Raw genomic sequence first — 20,264 nt, 5'->3', positions numbered from 1 at the left:
AATGTCGCCTTGTAGCCACCTCGTTGATAGTACGACCGGCCACCACTTGCCTCCGCAAGGCGTGTATCTACTGGTTCATTTATCTCGATAGTTCTCTATTATCTTGTACTGCCCTGCTGCTCTGTGTCTGCATCATGACTATCCTTGACAAACGCCAGATACAACGGTTCGCCTCCGACACTGACCTAGAAACGTTGTCAAAAGCCATCGACGACGATGGCGTTGCTATAATCAGGAGCGTTGTGTCTCTTGATGTGATCCAGCGCCTCCAAAAGGAAGTCGAAAGCTCCGACCAACCTGTCTGGCTCGAGGATAACCCTTCCCTGAAGGAAAGCAAATTTCCCACTCAAGCTCGCCACGCAAATAACCTCGTGCCTGCCAGCAAGACCTACCGGGACGATATCCTGAACAACTCGGCAGTACATACCACATGCAAGGCTGTCTTTCGCGATGTGGGAGACTACTGGCTGACCACTGGCATCTTACGAACCACAAAGCCAGGAAGCCCAGCACAAGGCTTCCACCGTGACGCGCTGCTCTATCCAGTCCTTCAGTGGCAACCTCCCACATCACCGTCCTTGACCGTGGCGCTCCTTGTATCCATGACGGACGCCACGGTCGCCAACGGTGCAACGCGGGTCATTCTCGGCAGCCATAAATGGGACGCTGTCGGCACGCCATCGGAGGACCAGGCTGTGCGCGCAGAGCTAGACGCTGGGGACATGCTGGTAATCCACCAGAGACTGGTACACGCCGGCGGGGAGCATACGCACCAGGCACCGGATACGCGACGAATGCTATTGATGTTCTTCACGAGCTGTCAGCTAGTTGCTCTTGAGAGCCCGCTTGCTCTGTCTCGGGAGCTCGTAGAAACTATGACCCCGCTTGCGCAAAAGATGGTTGGCTGGCGGACTGTTAGACCGGTCGAGCCCAATACGGTTGGGTTGAATACGCACCGGTCGGGCTTCTTGGAGGATGGATTGAAGTTGAGGGCAGCAGAGCCGCTAGAAGGGCAGGAGGGCCACTGAGGAAAGCATCGTAGCTCGGGCTCACTGGCTGTTAGTATAATGGTCCAATCACAATGTCCGACGACTTCTCCCTCTGAGTATTGTGTTGTTTCAATTACGACTTGCACAGATCCAAAATAAATAAAAACAGAGGTAAATCGCCCGAATACATTTCAGTAGTAGCTCTGCACTGAAACCTGCCCTCTAGAGTATCCCCTTACCATCCACCCGACATATGAGCAACGCCGTACCACAGACTTGTAGGTAAGGACATTCTCAGGCCCATGAATCTCCGTCACCGACGTGCGCCTCCTTGCCGAGAGGCATGCCACATAAGTGCCCATCCAGCAGTTTGGACACAAAACCTGCTCGCAGCTCGTCCAGCTCTCATGTACACCCTTTACACTACACCATGCTTCATGAAACAACCAGTCTCGCCCCGCTGGGCCAACCTTGGATCGCTGGTCTTGTGGTAGTATCCGCTGTCTTATATTTGCTCTACAGCACCCAGAGATGGCGTCCTAACAATCTCCCCCTTTTGAACGATGCGGGGCCATTCGACTTTCTCCAGGCGACAGCAGTGAATCGCTTTCGCCGCGATGCCCGGCAGCTGATAAAATCCGGCTTTGACTCTGTAAGTTTGCACGCAGAACCGGGAGAAGAACGAACCAGCGTCATATGCTCATCCAGTGGCACTAGCACAAGGATGTCTTCGCGATGCGCACGGATGTCGGGGTCGAGATGTTTGCGTCCCCTGAATATGCGGACCAGTTCCGCAACCACCCTTCGCTGAAGGTATTCCCGTTCACTGCAAAGGTAAGTAGTCAATGGAACACCTGCCCATGGCCAGAAACTGGATTTCTGAACTCTTGGTCAGATGCATCACGGCCATCTTCCGGGCTTTGAGCTATGCCGGTCCCAGCCGGTTGAAGATCGGATTTTGATAGAGTCTGTGCGAACACAGCTCGCGCAGTCGTTAGGTAGGAGGAGCTACAATACGTGGAGCGCAATCACACTGACAGGATGACCCAGGGAAACTGATCCAACCTCTCGCATCAGATATCGGCCAAGCAATCAGCGATCGATGGCCTAGTGAATCAGGTAAACCCAGGGCTCCCGTCGGTATGCGCGAAAAAGTGGCTAACCCTTTCTGTTTATTGACCCCCAGGCTGGGAGGAAATAGCTCTTGGGTCAGTGGTCGAACGTACCATAGCCCAGGGTACATCTTCGGTGTACTGCCTGGACACGGCGTGGCCCGAGTTTGTAGTGAAGATGGAAATGGCACTGGGTATGGCATCAGCGGCACTTTCCGCGTGGCCTGTGATGCTACGACGGATTGTGGCCAAGTTTCTGCCCGAATGCCTGGAGCTCTACCGCACCATGGACGCTGGCCGAGAGCTCATGAGCCGTGACATGCGGAGGAGAACGGCGCTTCAGGCATCAACAGGCGAAGCGCCCCTAAACTTCTTTGAATGGTTCAAGGAAGCCTCGCATGGGGAAGAGTATGACGAACTCATACTTAATCTGCGGATTGCGTTTGCGTCCATGCACGGCCTCTGTGACCATCTGGTGAAGATCCTCCTACGCCTTTCGGAGGATCCTCAGCTCGTCGACAACCTTCGTAAAGAGGTCATCCAAGTCTACAAGTCTCATGGGTGGAGCAAGACGGCGCTGTACCACTTGAAACTCATGGACAGTGCGTTCAAAGAAGTTCAACGGGTGGATCCAATCCTGTTCGGTATGCCAAATTCCTTCTCCCCGGTTCATACACACTCTAACTATAGAACAGCAGTTGGCAGGCTCGCCGTCGACGACGTAACATTGAAAGACGGCCTCGTCATCCGCAAAGGCCAGTCGATCCGGATTTCCGGACACACAATGTGGGACGAGGACAAGTATCCTGACGCCGCGCACTTCGACGCGTATCGGTTCTACAAACTCCGACAGGCTCCAGGGCAAGAGAATACAGCACAGTTTACATCACCTACCTCGGACCACCTGGGATTCGGCTATGGAGGCCGCGCCTGTCCCGGGCGGTTCTTCGCCGCAGCGGTGCTGAAGATATCTCTTTGCCACGTGTTGATGAAATACGATATCAAACCGGCCGATGGGGAGACTGGGCCGCATGTGTGGGAGTTTGCGGCGGCAATCAACGCAAACATGGCGGCAAAGGTGTTGGTCAGACGGCGACAGCCGGAGATCCAGCTCTAATTCCTGGCATTTGAGAATGGGAATATGATTCAGAGTTAGAGCAAGAGACTTGGTTTTAGACGTGTGGAAATCCAGTCGCCTAACGATGCTCCGTTGCTCGCCGGAGAGTACAACATGCCAGCGCCCATACTTCAGGTCTCTGCTTGATTCACTGCGGCATTCGTAATTCATGACGTTGTTCAAACTAGACCCCTAATCAACTATGATGCAGACCATGGATATAATCCTTTCCTTGCTTATACGCAAGGGGCACAAACACATCCACTCTACCAGAGAGAGGTGGATTGGTTCCACTGGATGCATAGCGTCTGGCGGTGAATTCACGGATCTAATGTAGTGCAAGGGATACATGACCCATTTGGTGAGTTGTAACAAGCAATAGCTTGAGTGCATGAAATATGCAGGCCAGCTGCGGTGATGGATTTAACAGCTTCACCCGTCAACTAAAAAGGTGCCAGGACATCAGTCGAGTGACCAATCTTGAATAGAGCTCAGATTATAACCACCCGCTAATTAGCCAGATTGACCCACATGCCAGGATTTTTTAGGCCCATTCAGGAGCCAGCACATATAATCACAACACTAGAATGCCATCGCCATGTTAATTCACCCAGCGTTTTTTCACCGGATACATGAACCAGGCGCTGGCGGTCAATTTATCAAGCGCTGACGTTTAGTGTGAACCCAAATAGTAAATTAATGTATCCTGCTAACTCAACCTTAACTCCCAGCACACTCTCCACTGACCTTGTACGGCAACTATATATAATCGCTTGCTTGGAGACCCACCACCAAAACTAAGGTTCCAGATGTGTTGTGATAAGCTTATAACCTGTTGTCTTCTTCTGATTTAGGTTATACTAGAGCGTACTACTCGTTGTGATCCCCTAACAAGGCAATATCGCGAGGGAGGTGTACTACTAGGCGTCATTAAGCCGCAGTGACCAGTTAATCAGGTGACTTTACTTGATACGTTTGTTTTATTATTGGTGGGGGCGAAGATTGAACTAGCGGCAACACTAGGTATAATCCAAAGCTCACCTAATAAAGTCAAGCAAAATCCCTCTGATGGGTAAATCTTGAAGCGGTCTCACAATATCAACAACTTTTCATGTGCTCAGCACTGATGCAAAACATCCCGACAGCGAGGCGAAGCCCAAACAACTCTAGGCGGGATAATCTTCATCCTCTCAAAGTCTTCAAAAACCTGGAAATAGCTAGACCCGACAAGATGATCCTCAGTAAAGCCCAGCCCTCTGATCTTATCGAGGCACAGTTCCCGATTCTGGTCGATCAACGTATGGCCCATTTTCATCAACGACCAGGCCGTTGGAGACACGACCTGCTTCTGCAGTCCATACTCGGCGCACATTCTTTCGTAGGCGGCCTGGTTCGCGTACCACCAGCCGTCTATATTCGTCCACTCGTCGTCAACAGTTTCGCTGGCTTCAAGGCCAAAATACCTGCAGATAGAGGGCCACTTGGCACTCCACGGCCCAGGCGTGTCTGTGTCTGCTATATTGAATGCCTCGCCGTGTGATTCGTCCGATTTAACGAGGGAAAGGTACAGCTCGGCCCGCGCCATCGTATCTGGGCGTACGTCTGTGTATGTGTGATGATAGTTGCGGACGGTTCCAGGAAATTGGACTCGGGCCCCTGGTCCGTTGATGTACCGGTATAGGGCGAGATACAATGCCATGGGTGCGACGTACGGAACGCTAACTTGGGCAGGAGCATGTCCTATGCTGAGCGTTAGCTCGGAATATACACTATCCCTGGCGCGGTTGGACCTACCCACAATCTGGTCCGGTCGGACCTCGCACCATTTCCAGGCTTTGCCCTTGTTGGCTTCTTTGATCAGGTCCGCCTGTGCGTAGTAGAAAAGCGTGTCGCTCCAAGGGCGAGGCACTCGGGGGTTACTCTCTCGCAGCGGCACTTGCAGCTGCGTTTGGCTTAGATAGTCAAAACATGCGACGCCATAGGCCTTGGAAACGTCAGACAGAAGACTTGCGCTGGTTAGTGGCACGTACATTGGTTCCCGTCTGCAGCACAAAAAACTCCATGTTTGGACAAAGGCGATCGCAAGCGTGGACCGCTGTGTAGGTCATGGCGACGTTGGCGTCCCGGAACTGTAGCATGTCCCCATTGCATGTTTGCTGGGTGATGTAGGCTGAGCCGAGTCGGTGTCATTCTCTGCCATGTTCACGCAAATGTACTAGGTGGACTCACCAAGATAGTAAACGTGTGTGACTTGTTCGACCCGCGGGATCTTTTCCTTCAGCTTCGCAACGACATGGTTCAGGTCGCCCCGAAGATCAACGCCCGAATAGAGCTCCAACCGAGGATCGTTGGGTAGGCCGGTTTCCTCAACTGTCCTCGGCCGGTGCATTAATCCAATAACCCGCTGGAAAGTAGACCGACTCGGATAGGAAAGGGCGTTTTTGGCCAGTGCCCAGCCAGATATCCCTGTGGCGCCCAAGACTAGGGCGACCTTGTTTGACTTGTCGACCATGATGGTTGCTTCAGTGGCTCGAGAATTGACCACCTTGACGATATCGTGATGGGACAAGGTTAAATGGAGCGGATTGTGTATCCCAGACCGCTATTGCATTGTAAGGGACAAAATGCCGGAAGAGCAAGGGGTGAGAGAAGCGCAAGGGGGTGGGATTCGGTCCTTGGACGGATATACCTACAGAGACAGCGCGCACATGTCCACTGTTAAGCGTCGTCAGATTACTCTTTCAGTTTCAGCAGAATCGTCAGCCCACCAGCAGTTTATCCCTCATCAGAGCCATGTCCATCCGAGAAAGACTGCTTGCAACAGTCTCACGATACATTGCCGCGTACAACGAGTTCGATCCAAGTGCTATGAAAACCGTTCGCACACCAACCTGCCTTAGTCATGGAATTGCGCCGACCTGCAAGTTTACTCAGAGTATGGAGGAACACACGAAACATATGATGTTATCGCGAGGCGTGTTTCGATCTGTTAGTGCCAGCATCATCGACGACGGCACTACGGTCGTTGATGAGGTGTCAAGAAAGGTTGTTGTCAAGGTGCAAATCCGGTGTGAAACGACCGTTGGGCCCTACGAGAACGAAGTAATGTTTATAATGGCTATGGATGAGGAAGGAACCCTGGTGGACGGGATCTTTCAATTCTTGGACACAGCCTGTTATCGGCAGTTTCAGGGACGCCTCGAGGAGGCTCAGAATTGATTATGAACGGGCAGGTATGCAGTGTATTGCGTTCGAGAGGAATCACTGAGATTGTCTGCACACGTTTCCAACATAGGTCTTGGTGATGCCATGAGGCGTGTTTAGTCCCAGATAGTCAAGTTGTCTTGCCTTCGCCTGACAGAGAAGCTCAAAGTTGCATCGGGAAATAGAAAGTTTCCCGACGAGACCACCGTCGAACTTGCCTCGTCGGAGATTTTCACATCATACTTCAACAGAATATGACACAGTAGGATTTTGATTTTCGTGGCAGCAAAGAACCGGCCCGGGCAGGAATGCTTTCCTAGTCCAAACCCCATGTGATCTGGCGTGGGAGAGACGAGATGCGCTGCATGATCGCCCGCGTCGCGGCGAGGTACAAATCTATAGGGGTCCCATTCGAGCGGGTTGGGATACACGGCCGAGTCCCACACTCGTGTATTGACGACGTTGATTGTTTCGCCCCGTGGGATCACAGTTCCGTCATGTAACGTCATCTGTTCAGTAACGTAGCGGCCCATACCGACTGTGTGGTGCGGTGACCTTGGGGTTAGCTCACCATGACCCGTAAATAAAGCAACGGCACCTACAAACAACGACGGGCTTGACACGCTGTGTTTCCTTCAGGACGCTGTCCAACAGCTTAAGGTTGTACATGGCCGACTTCTCCCATCCATCTGCCCTCAGCACCCTGACCATCTCTTCGCGGAGATCTTCTTGGAGTCTTCCCGAATCGCGGAAACGACAAATGTCAGAGAGGGTCTGGATGATGAGGTCGGATGTGGTATCAATGGCCGCTGCAGCGAGCGAGAGCTGGGCCAGCACGGGGTTGTATTTCCGACCGCCTGCGATTTCTTCAAACCAATCCAGAAAGTTGTGCTTGGTGTGAGGCGCAGAGTATCTCTCGGAAAGTATGGGATCGAGCATGAGTGCCGCCTCTCGGATATGGCGTCGTAGTTTACCGCAAGAAGACAGGAAATACGTGGCAATGGGACGCAGAACCTCGGGCCACTTGCAAAGAGCCAGATCCGCGACGAACATATCAGAGCTGTAGTTGGTGACAATGCTGAGCCATTTTTGATCGCGGCCGAGCTCCTCGCCGACGAACATGACTGCCGATACCCGAGAAACAAGCGAGGCTATGGTGGACTTGAGATCCAACTCGTGCCAACCTGAAACACCAGATTAGCATCGCACCTTGCACGACGGTAAGGCGACGTACCATCACTATTCCCCCATTCCGTTTCGAGGATCAGTGCAGTTTCAGCAGACATCGGCTTCATCAACACCCCTTGAGCGCAAAAAAAACAACGTAAGCTAGGTTAACGCCTGTAGACGGCTGGCTCTTACCGATGGACCTGGTCAGTTTAAGCCGGATAGCATCCTTCATTACCTGCTGTGGCCGCAAAACCTCAAAGCCGGACACGTGGGCGTGGAATTCCTTTGCTATAAAGACATCCGCATTGCAGGCTGGATGACTTTTAACCTCGTTGGCGTATTCGGGCCCAAGGATTATCTTGGGCCCTTTTTGAGAAACCACGCGAAAGGCACGCGCCTGCGGGTTTTTTGAGTCTCCAGGCCAGAATCAAAGAATTACATACCAGAGAACTGACCTTCCGAAGCCCGTTCAAGATAATGCCCCGTCCATCGAGAGCAAAGCGCCTTCTTGCCTGGTACTGTCCGATCTCAAACCGCCTGCGTCCGTTTACGGTCGGGAGGTCGCATTTGGCTGGTGCCAGCAGCTTGAATATCACAAAGAGAACAGCTATCGTCCACAAGATATAGAGGCCGATTCCCTCGTTGGGTAGAGTTGAGAAGGGATGCATCAGTCGCAACATGGTCATGCGTGGTGTTTCAGCAAGCCCTCGTCCAACGAACCTAGATGTGTCGAGTATCTTGTATATGGACTCGCCCAAGTAACATGTTTGCCGCTTGTGCTGCGCCGACCGATGCCCCTACATACTTCAAGCAAGGGCTTGGGAGGACCGAGGGCGTATCCCTCAACTATCTTGTTTTCTGGCTCATTGGGCAGAGCTGCAGCTACGGAGGAATGCGTCATGGTTACACAGGAACTCTTCCTCTAACAAGGCTAGAGACGAGTTTCTCTTACATAGACTGTCTATCAGTCAACCCGGGCAACTTGGACTGCCACATTGGAATTAACCCCTGCTCCATCGCATCCAATGCCGTCCTCGTCTGATTTCGAAGCCTTCGCACTGACCCCTCTCGACCAGGCAAATGGCCAGGTTTTCTTCTTCTACAGCTTGTCGTATCAGGTGCAGGATGAAGCTTCTGCCCTTCACACCATCCATAACGCCATCCATGTCCTTCTCGAAAAGGTGCCATTTTTGAACGGGGAGATCGCGTTTGGTACCGATGGCCTTCAAGTCCGACCACCCACTGCCGATTCCGAAGGTCAAGTTCCACTGGTCCAGGTAAAGCGCCATTCCAATCGCACTCTTCCCGTCGAGAAACTGGGACTTTCTCCATTCAACGTACCTCGGAATCTTCCGCTTGACGCTCTCTTTAATCCACTCGCCGCCTTCCCAACCGCTGATCGACCAACGCCTGTCATTCGTTTTCAGGTCAATCTGGTCAATAATGGCCTGGTCTTGACCATCGGGTTCAACCATGCGGTATTCGACGCCCTCGGAGCCGCGGTGATAGTAAAGCTTCTGGCCGAATCGTGTCGCAACCCGGCAAACGTAGGAAGGAAGGGAAGTTTTGAAATCGCTTCCACGCAGTCACGAGTGCGAAGCCCATTGCTGGCTCTCACCTCTCGCTTGAAAAAGCATGACCGCGTTCGTCCAGATGCGCCTTCGTCGTCCGAGGTCACTACGATACCTCCACCATTGACAGATGAATGCTTCGTCTTTTGCGCCGACAAACTCCAGCGGCTGAGGGCCGCTTGTAACTCTATGCTTTGCCAGTTGAATGAGAATCAGAAATTGCTTGCAGGCCAAGGAGATATAAGCTTTCTTTCGACCAACGATGTCCTCACGGCACTCATCTGCGAAACAATAGCTCAGGCACGGCATGCCGCCAGCCACACCTGCAGAGAGGAAGGTCTTCATCCCATGTCGACTGTCTCTGAGTGCCTGATGGCCGTGAACATTCGCAAGTTCGTTGACCCTCCTCTCCCCGATGACTACATGGGCAACGCAGGTATCCCGCTTCGCTTTCGAGTCGAGACTCGACGGGGCGCTGGGTCAGACTTGCCCCAGGCATTTCAGGAAGCAGTCCCTGGTTTGAACACATCATCCTTTCTAGCCATTGCAGAGACGGCTTATACAATCCGAACCAAACTAGCCAGCTTCGGCAATTCCTACATCGATTCTCTAAGTTCCTTTCTGAACGCCGACGAGAGCCAGATGGCTGTGAATGTGCTCCCGGCTTGCGCTATCGCCTCAAGCTTAAGACATATCAAAACATACGAGCTACAATTTGGAGCAGAGCTAGGGGAAATCCGGACCTTCGAAACTGGAATACCGTGGGTGAACGGGTCCTGTGTAATTCTCCCCTTGTGCGCAAGTAGTTCGGAGGTGGCGGGTTCCGCGCCGTGGAATGTGCGGATAACGCTGGACGAGGGTACGATGTATTGCTTCAAGAATGAGCCCGCTCTGCGCTGGGCACTATGGAAGCAAGGGAAAAGCAAGGTTCCAGGCTCGTGCGACTGCAAGGCTGACGCATAGCTGACGCGGTCCTTGTGACATGTGAATCTCACGGCCTCACCGTGAGGAGTAACACCTCATCGTCTCTCATGAAGCAAAATTGAATTGAATGTAGCCTGAATTCTTGTGCAATGGCCTGCTAGAGAGACCGCAAAAGATATCCGATGCAAGGGGTAGAACGAGTTGGCAGTGGAAATTCAAAGACTAAATGGCCAGAGGCTGTCACAGATCTTGTTCTATGCTCAGCCTCGACAGTCCTACAACAACCTCAACACAACGTGCCATGGAGGTCGTCCGTTATTTCACGAGTAATCAGAAACAACCACCTGCTACGGGGCCGAAGGATTCAATTGTCCAGCTCCCGGACATCCCAACATTTTACGAGTGCAATGTCGAGGTCGCGCTCAGGTTCGAGTCTGTCCTTGATTCCAAGAAGCTGCAGCACTCACTGAAGCGACTACTTGAAATCGGAAACTGGAGACAGTTGGGCGGCCGTTTGAGACGCAGAGATGTTTGTCTGGCCTACCCTTCCCAGGCTGCACGTTTAACCATCCACAGACCAATTCAGACGCCTGCGGCTACGACCTTCATGTCCCCGTTGAATTCACGACCGAACGCCCTGCGTTTACCTATAAGACTTTGGAGTCATCGGCCGCGGTTAACGAGCACCCCATTACCTGCAAAATGCCTCAACCGACCGACCCGAAGAAAATATCGTTCTACAACGTCCGGGACGCTCTTCCACCCTCCATAACCCGGACGCATCACCCAAGAAAAGCGCAGGAGTGGGCCGAATCTGACTTACCCCCACTGTCGTTCGAGCAGCTCAACTTCCGCGATGCGACGATCATCCTGCTGCGGTTCCCACATATTCTAATGGATGCAACTGGATACGGGCTCTTTCTGAAGGCTTGGACTTGCGTCCTCCAGGGACGGATGGACGACGTTCCCCAGTGTTGCGGATTCTCGGAATCTATCACAGACATGTTATGCCATAAGACCCCTGCGGAGTCATTTACGTGGCATAACCATCTGTTGAAGGGTCTTGATCGTTTGAGGTTTACCGCACGCCTTCTATGGGAGAACATATGCGGAAAGGAGGAGCGCGTCATCCGTGTCCCGGGCAAATTCATCACGCAGACACGAGACAAGGCCCTCGCCGACTTGTCTACATCCCAGGAATCGCCGTTTGTGAGTCACAGTGATGTCCTAGTCGCGTGGTTTGTGCGGGTCGTTTTGGCAAGCCTGAACCCTCACCATCAGAGAACCTTGGTGTTGACAAACGCCTTTGATATCCGCCACATGCTGCCGCCGGAGCGTGCGTATCTCCAGAACGCCGTTTTCCTTGCCCATACAATGCTACCTGTTCGCGAGGTGGTCTCAAATCCCGTGAGCTTCCTGGCAAATGAAATCCGGCGCAGTCTTGTACGCGAGCGGACCGAGGAGCAGGTCCAAGCCCGTTGTGCCTGGGCAAAAGATGTTGGACTCATGCCGCTTCTTGGATCGTCTGATATGCTTCTCTGCAACGTCTCGAACTGGAGTAAAGGGGGTCTTCTTGATTTAGACTTTTGCCCTGCGGCTAGTACCCAGAGTCCAGGCCCATGTGTTCCCTCCAGCATCTTAAATTGTAGTCAAATGCGGGGCGTGACGCCGGAATATGGTATAATTCTTGGCAAGGATTCTCAAGACGGGTGGTGGATGCAGTGGCATTTGTCCAAGTTCTGCTGGGCCGTGATCGAGCGCGAACTGGACAGCATCAATCAGACCCGTTAGATATTTTGAACAGGGGTGGGTACTACCTTCATAGATTGCTTGTCTGTTAAATCTCACGTGTCTCAAGCGAGTGACGCTGATCATGTCAGCGATTCTGCTTCACGTTCAATATCAACAGATTTCTTGTGGTGCGCAGAATTTCCTTTCGAATCTTTCATCCGCAAATATGGCGTTTCTGCTCATCAAAGTGGACGCACAAGCATGCATCTCTCCCACAATGTGCTCAGGCTCATGTGAGCCCTTGCAGCAAGATGATGCTCTGCTTGTGCAACCCATCAACCCTCAAAGCCACGCAACTTGGAACTTGGTCATATGACCTTCCCGATATCTCTCCTTGCCGGCAATCAAGCAAGGGCACGATCATCGACCATCTTGGACGGACCTTCAAACGAGTTTAGATGTGGCAGTAGTTGTTAAATAAGCGATTCGACAACCCTTCCCAACTTACTGGCCTTACCCACTGGCCTTGACACGGCCCTGCTCGATCCATCACCTCCCCCGTTCACCGAAACAATGCCTCCTACCCGCGAAGAGCTCATATCCACGGCCCTAAACTTCATCGCCCAATTCGCCAAACTCGACGTCGACTCAGTCCTCTCCTTCCTTTCACCCAACTGCACCCTCCGCTCCTTCCCATCCAGTCTAGGCAAACCGGCTTTGCAAACCAAAGAAGAAAGCAAGGCGGACTTCCAAGGGCTAAAGGACTTTTTCCACAATTTCCAGCTACGTGTCAAGGACGGAGCGGAGCCAGTCGTCGACGAGCCTGCGAGGAGGGTTGTACTGCACATTGAAGGGAAGGGGGATTCTCTGGTTGGTCGGTTTGAGACCGAGTACGTTTACATTCTGCAGATGAATGAGGAGGGAACCATGGTGGAGGACTTTTTCCAGTTTGCGGATTCGGCGACGAGGGATGCGTGGGGGAAGAAGATTGAGGCGCATTTTTCGGCGAGGAATTAGATGGTTTGTGTTTAAGAATGGTTAATAAGGGGGTCTTGTGTGATACGGGCCTGGACTGGAGAGGCTTCGACAGTGACACAACGTGAAGCATCCTCCGGTTGCCATCTACCGCCGCGATTGGATAAAGCAAGGAGAATGTAGGCTGATGTATTGTGATTGCGTGTAGGTAGACCAGCCACACCGTGCGTATTATTATTAGCCCTTGCTTCGCTGCACAAAAGTGATTCGCATTAAGGCAAGGATAGGAAACCACACACTGCCCTAGCAAGAATCAATGCCATGCTAAGTTATGTCGTCTTCCTGATAGTGCAATCCCTTCATTTCACAGTCATGCTGGGAATATTGAAGTACGTGGTTCCCAGCAGGGTCAGAGATATATTTCCAATAGTGAAGGCACGGCTCGTAACTTAATTTATACACAACAGAAATTCAATCACTTTTTAGAGACTAGACCGCTATCTGGACCGAATTTATTACCGTCTCTATCACAAACGCTTCTCCGCCCCCGCCAAATGACGAGAGCTACAATGGCCATGGGAAATCCAGGGTTGTGGGCACATTTCTCTCGTTCGCCTCGTGAGCTTCGGATTCCAAACGACCTTGAGTTTCCCAACAGTTTGTTGGTGGTCTGCGGGCTCCCGGGGCTCCTACTACTCTTTTCCGTTACAGTCATTCTTTTTTACCCGCTTCGAAACAAATCTGATCTGCCATTGATCAATCCCGGACAGGGACGCATTGGTATACTACGAGGGTATCGCTCACGGAAGACATTCGCCGCTGAGCTACCGAGATTAGTTACAGAAGGGCTTTCCAAGGTACCTATCGATCCTCCAGCTAGTAGTAACCCACTGAGCCCAAGGACAGGCAAGTGCCTTTCGGATCGCAGCCCCAGACGGAGTCAACATCGTGCTTGCTCCGCGGTATGCGCATGAGATCGCGGAGCATCCTGACTTGAACCCCGGCCCAATCGCCGGTGACGAGTTTAATTGCCATATTGATGGATTCGAGGTATTTGCTCAACTGGGGACCAGCGATGTCATCGCTGAGTCTGTGAGGACAAGACTGACCCGGCAGCTGAGTGAGTGTCCGGCCTGGCAAGCCTCACATCGTTTCTTCTCGCCTGCGGATGAAACATGCTAACATATCAAATGACTTAGCAAAATTGACGCCGCTGCTCACCACCGAGACCTCTGTTCTTCTGCAGTCCCAATGGAAAGACGCACCAAGTATGTATTCCATCAGTAGTTCCCCGCTGTCGGCACAAAACCTCTACTGATGCTCGCACTAGCCTGGGTGGAGGTGAGCCCGCATGAGACGGCTCTGTTTATTCTGTCGCGGCTCTCTTCTCTAGTCTTCGTTGGCGACGACCTAGGGCACAACCCGGATTGGGTACACATCCTAACATCATACAACACCGAGGCTTTCGCAGCAGCCCAGGAGCTCAACCTCTGGCCTCAGATACTTCGACCCCTTGTCGCCCATTTGAAGCCATCATGTCGCCAGCTTCGTCGATATATCCGTGACGCACGTGCGCTTCTTGTCCCGGTCATTGAGCAACGGCGCCATGCCCAGAGCCAGGGCGACAGAAGAGAGTATAACGACGCGATAGAATGGCTCGACGAGACGTCTCGCAGTGCAGGCCAACCCTATGATCCCCTACTGTCCCAAATGCTCCTTGCCATCGGCTCTTTCCATACCTCTAGTGACCTCCTGGGACAGGTTCTGCTTGACCTCTGCGGGAGACGAGATTGGGAGGTTCTGGTCAGGGAGCTCCGGAAAGAAATCATATCCTCGCTACAGGGGGCAGGATGGGACAAGATCGCCCTGAACAATCTCAAACTGATGGACAGTGTGCTGAAAGAGTCTCAACGCTTGAAGCCAGCCTCAACTGGTAAGCTCCTCTAAAACTCTCATTTCCAAGTTGACCCCCTCCTTTTCTAACCTGGTCATGCACACAGTAACGATGGGGCGATACGCCTCGCGCGAGATCACACTCTCAGACGGAACAACAATCCCGAAAGGCTCCACAGTCTTTATCGCAAACGTAGCAATGCGAGACCCAGAGATCTACCCTGACCCTGATGCTTTCATTCCTGACCGTTTTACCACTCGGCGTGAAAAGGGCGACAGTTCCGCCTACCTGGTTGCGGCTTCCCCAGAGCACATAGGCTTTGGCCTTGGTCGGCATGCGTGCCCTGGAAGATTCTTTGCCGCCAACGAGGTGAAAATTGTCTTGTCCCATATGCTTTTGAAATATGACATAAAATTTCCTGATAATGGCGCGGCTGCGCCCAGCACGTCGGGGATCTTCTTGGAGACGAATCCAGATGCTAGGATCTGTGTCCGCCGAAGGCAGGAGGAGATAGTTATATAAATTGACCTCTTCTCATCCTTTCTGATCATTTCGCTGTTCTCTGTCTGCTATTGGATATTTGGGAAAATACTGGTGTTTTTTGGCGCGAAAAATGACTACGGTAATAGAATGCGATACTTGACCACAAGCAAGGTTCTTGGAGATTAGTTACTAGAGCTCGGCATGGTGCTGTAGACGATCGCGGCTTTTGAGTACTGTATTAGATATATCTCCTCACAAAATAGGTGTGCGCATCAAGGTATGCATGCTGTTGGGAATCAGGTTTGGGGCCTCCGTGGACGCGGACGTGGCGGGCGCTCCAGTCGCATCATAAATCCAGGCTGCTGCCTTCATGACTCTTCTCTGACCAGAGACTGTCCTGCGGTGGGCCGACGGAGTACAACTCTTAGCCACTCACTCGCTGCAGATCTGCGATCACGCAAGGGACAGGGCCTTGCCTAATGCAGAGGCATGCCGTACAGGTTGTTCCATCTTCGGGTCTCCATCATCCGTGGACCGAGACATCAATGGCGGTCTGTGTATTTCAAAGCATTTCAACTCCTCGCGGAAGTATCATGCCGATTCAATCCGGTTCGCTTATGCGCCTCTACTCCAATATTCTTCGGCTACAATTTCAAGGTAATGAAGCCATATCTACAGGACAAGGTGCAGGAAGGCAATTCATCCAGACGTGTTGGCCAGATTAGTAGAGCGCGGTGACCTTTCTCGATACCTGTAGTTATTCCTGCGATCTACATACTCGAGGTAACTGGTGTACCTGTGCACGCTGATATTATGCTCAAATTATCCTAATAGTAAGGTAAAAGGATGAGTACAGCGGTCCTCGCGCAGCATGAATCAAGTCTACCTGCCTGATGCTTCCAACCTAAAGTTCTCATATTCGTTTTCCCAATCAAGCGCGCCAAGAATGCCATAAAGAGAACATGACTCTGACCATTTGCTGGTGATTATTGAGCCCCGTTCCAGATAATGTAACCTCTCATAACTGAGTAGTCCTCGTCTCAAAGGGCGCAGCATCCCCGTAAGAGATATGCTTCTCTTCTAACCGGTGTTGGAGATCCTTAAGCCTTATCGTGTCGTAGAACTCGTAGATCTCGTCTACAAGCCTACAGTCCTCCGTCATCTTCAAAATAAAGATATACTCATTCTCATAGGCTCCAACAATGCTTTCCGCGGAGGCCTTTGCGCGGATCATCACTCTCCTCGCAGCCTCGTCGACAAGTGTATGGTCCGGTTCGAGGATGGAAAAGTCAAACCGTCTGAAAGTGGCGATGAATTGCGGGAAGTTTGCACGAGTTTCCTCGTTGGTTACGACATTTTTGTTGAAGCTGGGGCAGCACTGGTGGTAGAGGCATGTTGGTGTGCGGATGGCGAGGATTTCGTTTACGTCAAAGGACCCGAAGGTTGAGACAAACGTGGAGGTTGTTGCAAGGAGCTTTGCTCGCGTGGTGGACATGGCTTTTGGCCTTGTCTTGTCAAGCGGGGTAGGCATGTGGCTCTTAGGGCTTGGTGGAAACTTGGAGCTTGTGGTCAGTGACGAGGATAACAGAGATTGGGGGTCATGGTGGTGTTGGGCCTTTGTGACTAATATATATCGGCTGGCGTTTGTAATTACGTAGGCTGCTGGTTGGTGCCATGTACACTTCCCTACCTGCTGTGCCGAGTCCTGACAATGGTCGGCATGAATTCTGTGCCACATAGCTCGGCCCTTGCCTCGCTCCTTTTCGTTGTTGTTATACCCTGAAGGTAGGGGCCGTTGCCCTTGCATATCGGACACCGAAACCGCTTTTCCATCTTTGTGCACAATTTTATGCGTTCCAGGGATTCTTAAACCATCCTTTGCCTTCCACCGCTAGAGCCCCCGTCCCGCACTTGTTCGATCCTCGGTTTCGAGTATACGACAAATAAATAAGACTGAAAATGGGCTCAGCAACTCCACCCCGTCTACAGAAATTTCCCGCAACAGCCCCCGCCGACGAAATCTACGCTGCCTTCAAAGAGGATGGATGCGTCATCATCGAAGGGTTCGTGCCGCCGGACCAGATGGCCCGCTTCAGCCAGGAGATCCAGCCCGCCATGGAGAAGATCCAAGTCCAGGTTACAAACGACGGCAACAGCAACGACCGCGTCAAGCGGTTCAGCAAGCTCGTCACCACCAGCCCGACCTTCCGCCACGAGATCCTCGAAAACGACCTCATGCACGAACTCCTCCAGCGCGTCTTCAGCAAACCCGGCGAGGGCTTGGGCTACCACTTCAACGATACAATGGTCATCGAAGTGCAACCGGGCGCCCCTGCCCAGCGCCTCCATCGCGACCAGGAGCTCTACCCGTGGTGGAACTCCATGGGGCCCGACGCGCCCGAGTGCCTCGTCAACTTCTTCTGCGCCGTGACGCCCTTCACCGCAGAGAACGGCGCCACCCGCCTCGTCCCGGGCAGCAACCGATGGCCGGAGCTCACGCTGATCAACGCGGCTGAGTGTCCGCAGTACGGCAAGATCGAGTCCGCGCCGGCCATCATGCAGCCTGGAGATTGCTATATGATGAGTGGCAAGGTGATCCACGGGGCAGGCCACAATGCGACGCTTTCGGACCAGCGCCGCGCGCTGGCGTTTTCGACGATCCGCCGAGAACTGCGCCCTGTACAGGCGTTTCCGTTGTGGATTCCGATGGAGATTGCTAGGGAGCTGTCGCCGCGCACGCAGGCGATGTTTGGGTTCCGCAGTTCGACGCAGCATTGTGATGTTGATACGGTGCATTTTTGGGGGAACGATGGGAAGGACATCGGGGAGCATCTTGGCTTGATGTCGAGCGCTTAGTGTATCCTGCCAGGGCGAATGTCGTTTTGGGAAATTATATTTGATGGGCACATGTTTAATTGCCATCGGCATGGGCGTATATGTAGGCTTGATTCTGACTGCCCTAGTGAAAGATGCGGTGAAGCTGTTAGCCATTGGGCGCGCCTGGTCACGATATCCGACCTGTAGCTCTTAATACCAGAACATGCATTATCGCTTCCTTTATTAAGCACGTGAATTACAAGCTTAGTACGCTAGGCAATGTGCGCTCTAGTGGCGTATATTGCCTATCTACGTGGCAGTATTAGAAGAGCTCGTGCCAGCCACTATGCAAGTGAGGTCCGCCCATGCAGGCGAGGAGCAGCTCCATTACGCCCTGTTGTTTTCTGAACCCCTGTACCTTCCTCCTTGCGTCTCCCTGGGGCAACGATCATACGTGGCTTGGTGGGGGGAAACGAGGAATGCTCGCTCCCTAGCCCGGACTATAGCTACGCAGTATCTTGGGTCTTGTCACAGAGTATGTAGCCTGGATATAAAGACACTCAATCTGGGTAGTTCCGGCGAGCACGCGATCCATACCTTTATTGTCAATCCAAACAAACTTCCGCAACCCATAGTACAAGCATGAAAATCCCCGACAATCCCCAAATCCAGCGCTTCTCAGCCACTACTCCCGCTCCAACTGTCTGGAACGCAGTGGCCGACGACGGCCTGGCCATCATCACCAACGCCATCCCGCTCGATACAATCCAGCGCTTCCACGCGGACATAGACAACACCGGTCATGCCACCTACCTCGAAGAGTACAACGCCTTTAAGGATAAAGAATTCCCCGTCCAAGCCAAACACGCCAGCAATCTCGTCTGCACAAGTCCTGTCTTCCGGCATGAAATCCTAAACACACCCCTAATTCATGAAATCTGCACCACAGCATTCCAGCATCTTGGCGACTACTGGCTCACAAGCTCTATCTTCCGATCCACTAACCCAGGCAACCCCGCGCAAGACTTCCACCGTGACGCCCTCTTCCACCCGCTCTTGCAGTACCAATCCCCCTCCTCACCGCACCTCACTGTGAGCCTGATCATCCCAACCACACCCTTCACCAAAGCCAACGGCGCCACGCGGGTCATCCTGGGAAGCCACAAGTGGGAGAACATGACCCCTGAAAACATTGATGCGGTATCCAAAGATGACGCCGTACACGCGGAGATGAACGCAGGCGATATAATGATTCTGCACCAGAGGACGATTCATGCGGGCGGAGAACATCTCCCTGAGGCCAAGGATACGCGCCGTCTATTGCTGCTGCTTTTCACGAGCTGTCAGCTGGCGCAGCTGGAGAGTGCGCTTGCATTGCCAAGGCCTCTTGTGGAGAGTCTAACGCCGCTGGCGCAGAAGATGGTCGGGTGGAGGACTGTCAAGCCGGCGGGGATTAATGTTGTGGGATTGAATACTTATCATACGGGGACGCTTGAGGATGGGCTGGGGCTGAAGAGTAATCAAACCATGGCCGGATGAGTTGCGTTGACTAGCTTATTTTGGGGTGTGTTTGGGGGAGGGTCCCTAAATGGAGCTGCAGGGATGTGCTTGAGTTGTGTGGGCAGGGAGGGGCTTTTACTAGTAATCATCTGGGGTCGAAGGTGTATGCCTATAGCTAGCGTTGCTTCTGAAATTGATGCTGGACTGTTCAATACAGATACTCGCGTTCCCCCTGCTAGAATGTACCCAGATTAGATGTAAGGAACGTCTCTCGATGAACAAGGTCGTATTAAACTAAAATACAAAGCATAGAGAAAATGAAGGTTCCGTGAAGCGGGACCGACTATATACAGAGAATTGTCACGTGGCGATGACCTAAGCGGGATATAATGTAAGACCCTGGCGAATGTACAGGTTACAGGTCAGGTGGCGCCGTCCTAAAGGTGACGCGCCGCGCTAGCTAGTCACCTGACTAATATTACGGCTTCCAACACTAAACGTCATAGGTATTAATTACCCAGCGGCTGAGCTTTACGCATTGTTGTGTTAGACCCTGTACACAGCACACCCGCAGTGCGGTGCCTCAGGCACCACTCAGGCACCGCACCTGCGCGCCGCAGTTCCCGCTTACTGGGAACACGTGACGCACGAACCACGTATTGCGGCCGCTAGGCTTCACGCAGTGAAGACCAGCGATTAGTTCAGCTACAACCAATACACACGTTCTGAACCCTCATATTCCGCTTCATATACATTATACCCGCAGTTATATTAGCT

General features: G+C 52.5%; 12 protein-coding genes across 12 annotated transcripts; 9 read left to right on the top strand and 3 right to left on the bottom strand.

Annotated features, from left to right (window-relative positions):
* Positions 1-134: 134 nt before the first annotated feature.
* Positions 135-1,028, top strand: BJX68DRAFT_257550 (phytanoyl-CoA dioxygenase family protein; the record flags this gene model as incomplete). Its single annotated transcript, XM_071043366.1, has 1 exon — positions 135-1,028. The coding sequence occupies one exon, from the start codon at positions 135-137 to the stop codon at positions 1,026-1,028; it is 894 nt and encodes a 297-aa protein (XP_070895350.1).
* A 391-nt stretch (positions 1,029-1,419) lies between these two features.
* On the top strand, positions 1,420-3,218 carry BJX68DRAFT_270310 (cytochrome P450; the record flags this gene model as incomplete). The annotated part of the gene is made up of 6 exons (XM_071046594.1): positions 1,420-1,641; positions 1,707-1,823; positions 1,885-1,987; positions 2,040-2,108; positions 2,176-2,745; positions 2,797-3,218. The coding sequence occupies 6 exons, from the start codon at positions 1,420-1,422 to the stop codon at positions 3,216-3,218; spliced, it is 1,503 nt and encodes a 500-aa protein (XP_070895349.1).
* A 1,117-nt stretch (positions 3,219-4,335) lies between these two features.
* Positions 4,336-5,730, bottom strand: BJX68DRAFT_257548 (uncharacterized protein; the record flags this gene model as incomplete). Its single annotated transcript, XM_071043365.1, has 4 exons — positions 4,336-4,958; positions 5,013-5,202; positions 5,249-5,388; positions 5,448-5,730. 4 exons carry the CDS (start codon positions 5,728-5,730, stop codon positions 4,336-4,338), a joined length of 1,236 nt encoding a protein of 411 aa, XP_070895348.1.
* A 281-nt stretch (positions 5,731-6,011) lies between these two features.
* On the top strand, positions 6,012-6,437 carry BJX68DRAFT_270308 (uncharacterized protein; the record flags this gene model as incomplete). Its single annotated transcript, XM_071046593.1, has 1 exon — positions 6,012-6,437. The coding sequence occupies one exon, from the start codon at positions 6,012-6,014 to the stop codon at positions 6,435-6,437; it is 426 nt and encodes a 141-aa protein (XP_070895347.1).
* Positions 6,438-6,538: 101 nt separating this feature from the next.
* Positions 6,539-8,493, bottom strand: BJX68DRAFT_257547 (cytochrome P450; the record flags this gene model as incomplete). The annotated part of the gene is made up of 7 exons (XM_071043364.1): positions 6,539-6,960; positions 7,025-7,606; positions 7,657-7,725; positions 7,785-7,989; positions 8,048-8,298; positions 8,382-8,433; positions 8,479-8,493. 7 exons carry the CDS (start codon positions 8,491-8,493, stop codon positions 6,539-6,541), a joined length of 1,596 nt encoding a protein of 531 aa, XP_070895346.1.
* Positions 8,494-8,617: 124 nt separating this feature from the next.
* On the top strand, positions 8,618-10,126 carry BJX68DRAFT_257546 (transferase family-domain-containing protein; the record flags this gene model as incomplete). The annotated part of the gene is made up of 1 exon (XM_071043363.1): positions 8,618-10,126. One exon carries the CDS (start codon positions 8,618-8,620, stop codon positions 10,124-10,126), a length of 1,509 nt encoding a protein of 502 aa, XP_070895345.1.
* A 262-nt stretch (positions 10,127-10,388) lies between these two features.
* BJX68DRAFT_270305 (uncharacterized protein) lies at positions 10,389-11,878 on the top strand (the record flags this gene model as incomplete). Its single annotated transcript, XM_071046592.1, has 2 exons — positions 10,389-10,616; positions 10,664-11,878. The coding sequence occupies 2 exons, from the start codon at positions 10,389-10,391 to the stop codon at positions 11,876-11,878; spliced, it is 1,443 nt and encodes a 480-aa protein (XP_070895344.1).
* A 513-nt stretch (positions 11,879-12,391) lies between these two features.
* Positions 12,392-12,835, top strand: BJX68DRAFT_270304 (uncharacterized protein; the record flags this gene model as incomplete). Its single annotated transcript, XM_071046591.1, has 1 exon — positions 12,392-12,835. The coding sequence occupies one exon, from the start codon at positions 12,392-12,394 to the stop codon at positions 12,833-12,835; it is 444 nt and encodes a 147-aa protein (XP_070895343.1).
* Positions 12,836-13,362: 527 nt separating this feature from the next.
* BJX68DRAFT_257545 (cytochrome P450) lies at positions 13,363-15,209 on the top strand (the record flags this gene model as incomplete). The annotated part of the gene is made up of 5 exons (XM_071043362.1): positions 13,363-13,650; positions 13,700-13,913; positions 13,993-14,061; positions 14,124-14,726; positions 14,794-15,209. 5 exons carry the CDS (start codon positions 13,363-13,365, stop codon positions 15,207-15,209), a joined length of 1,590 nt encoding a protein of 529 aa, XP_070895342.1.
* Positions 15,210-16,188: 979 nt separating this feature from the next.
* BJX68DRAFT_270302 (uncharacterized protein) lies at positions 16,189-16,665 on the bottom strand (the record flags this gene model as incomplete). Its single annotated transcript, XM_071046590.1, has 1 exon — positions 16,189-16,665. One exon carries the CDS (start codon positions 16,663-16,665, stop codon positions 16,189-16,191), a length of 477 nt encoding a protein of 158 aa, XP_070895341.1.
* A 464-nt stretch (positions 16,666-17,129) lies between these two features.
* On the top strand, positions 17,130-18,026 carry BJX68DRAFT_270301 (monooxygenase sphC; the record flags this gene model as incomplete). The annotated part of the gene is made up of 1 exon (XM_071046589.1): positions 17,130-18,026. One exon carries the CDS (start codon positions 17,130-17,132, stop codon positions 18,024-18,026), a length of 897 nt encoding a protein of 298 aa, XP_070895340.1.
* Positions 18,027-18,629: 603 nt separating this feature from the next.
* On the top strand, positions 18,630-19,526 carry BJX68DRAFT_270300 (phytanoyl-CoA dioxygenase family protein; the record flags this gene model as incomplete). The annotated part of the gene is made up of 1 exon (XM_071046588.1): positions 18,630-19,526. The coding sequence occupies one exon, from the start codon at positions 18,630-18,632 to the stop codon at positions 19,524-19,526; it is 897 nt and encodes a 298-aa protein (XP_070895339.1).
* Positions 19,527-20,264: the final 738 nt, after the last annotated feature.

Source organism: Aspergillus pseudodeflectus (assembly GCF_044049435.1).
Source record: "Aspergillus pseudodeflectus strain CBS 756.74 chromosome Unknown BJX68scaffold_48, whole genome shotgun sequence".
Taxonomy (NCBI): Eukaryota; Fungi; Ascomycota; class Eurotiomycetes; order Eurotiales; family Aspergillaceae; genus Aspergillus; species Aspergillus pseudodeflectus.
Note: the sequence above shows the minus strand (reverse complement) of the source record. Positions and strands in the feature narration are given on the sequence as shown.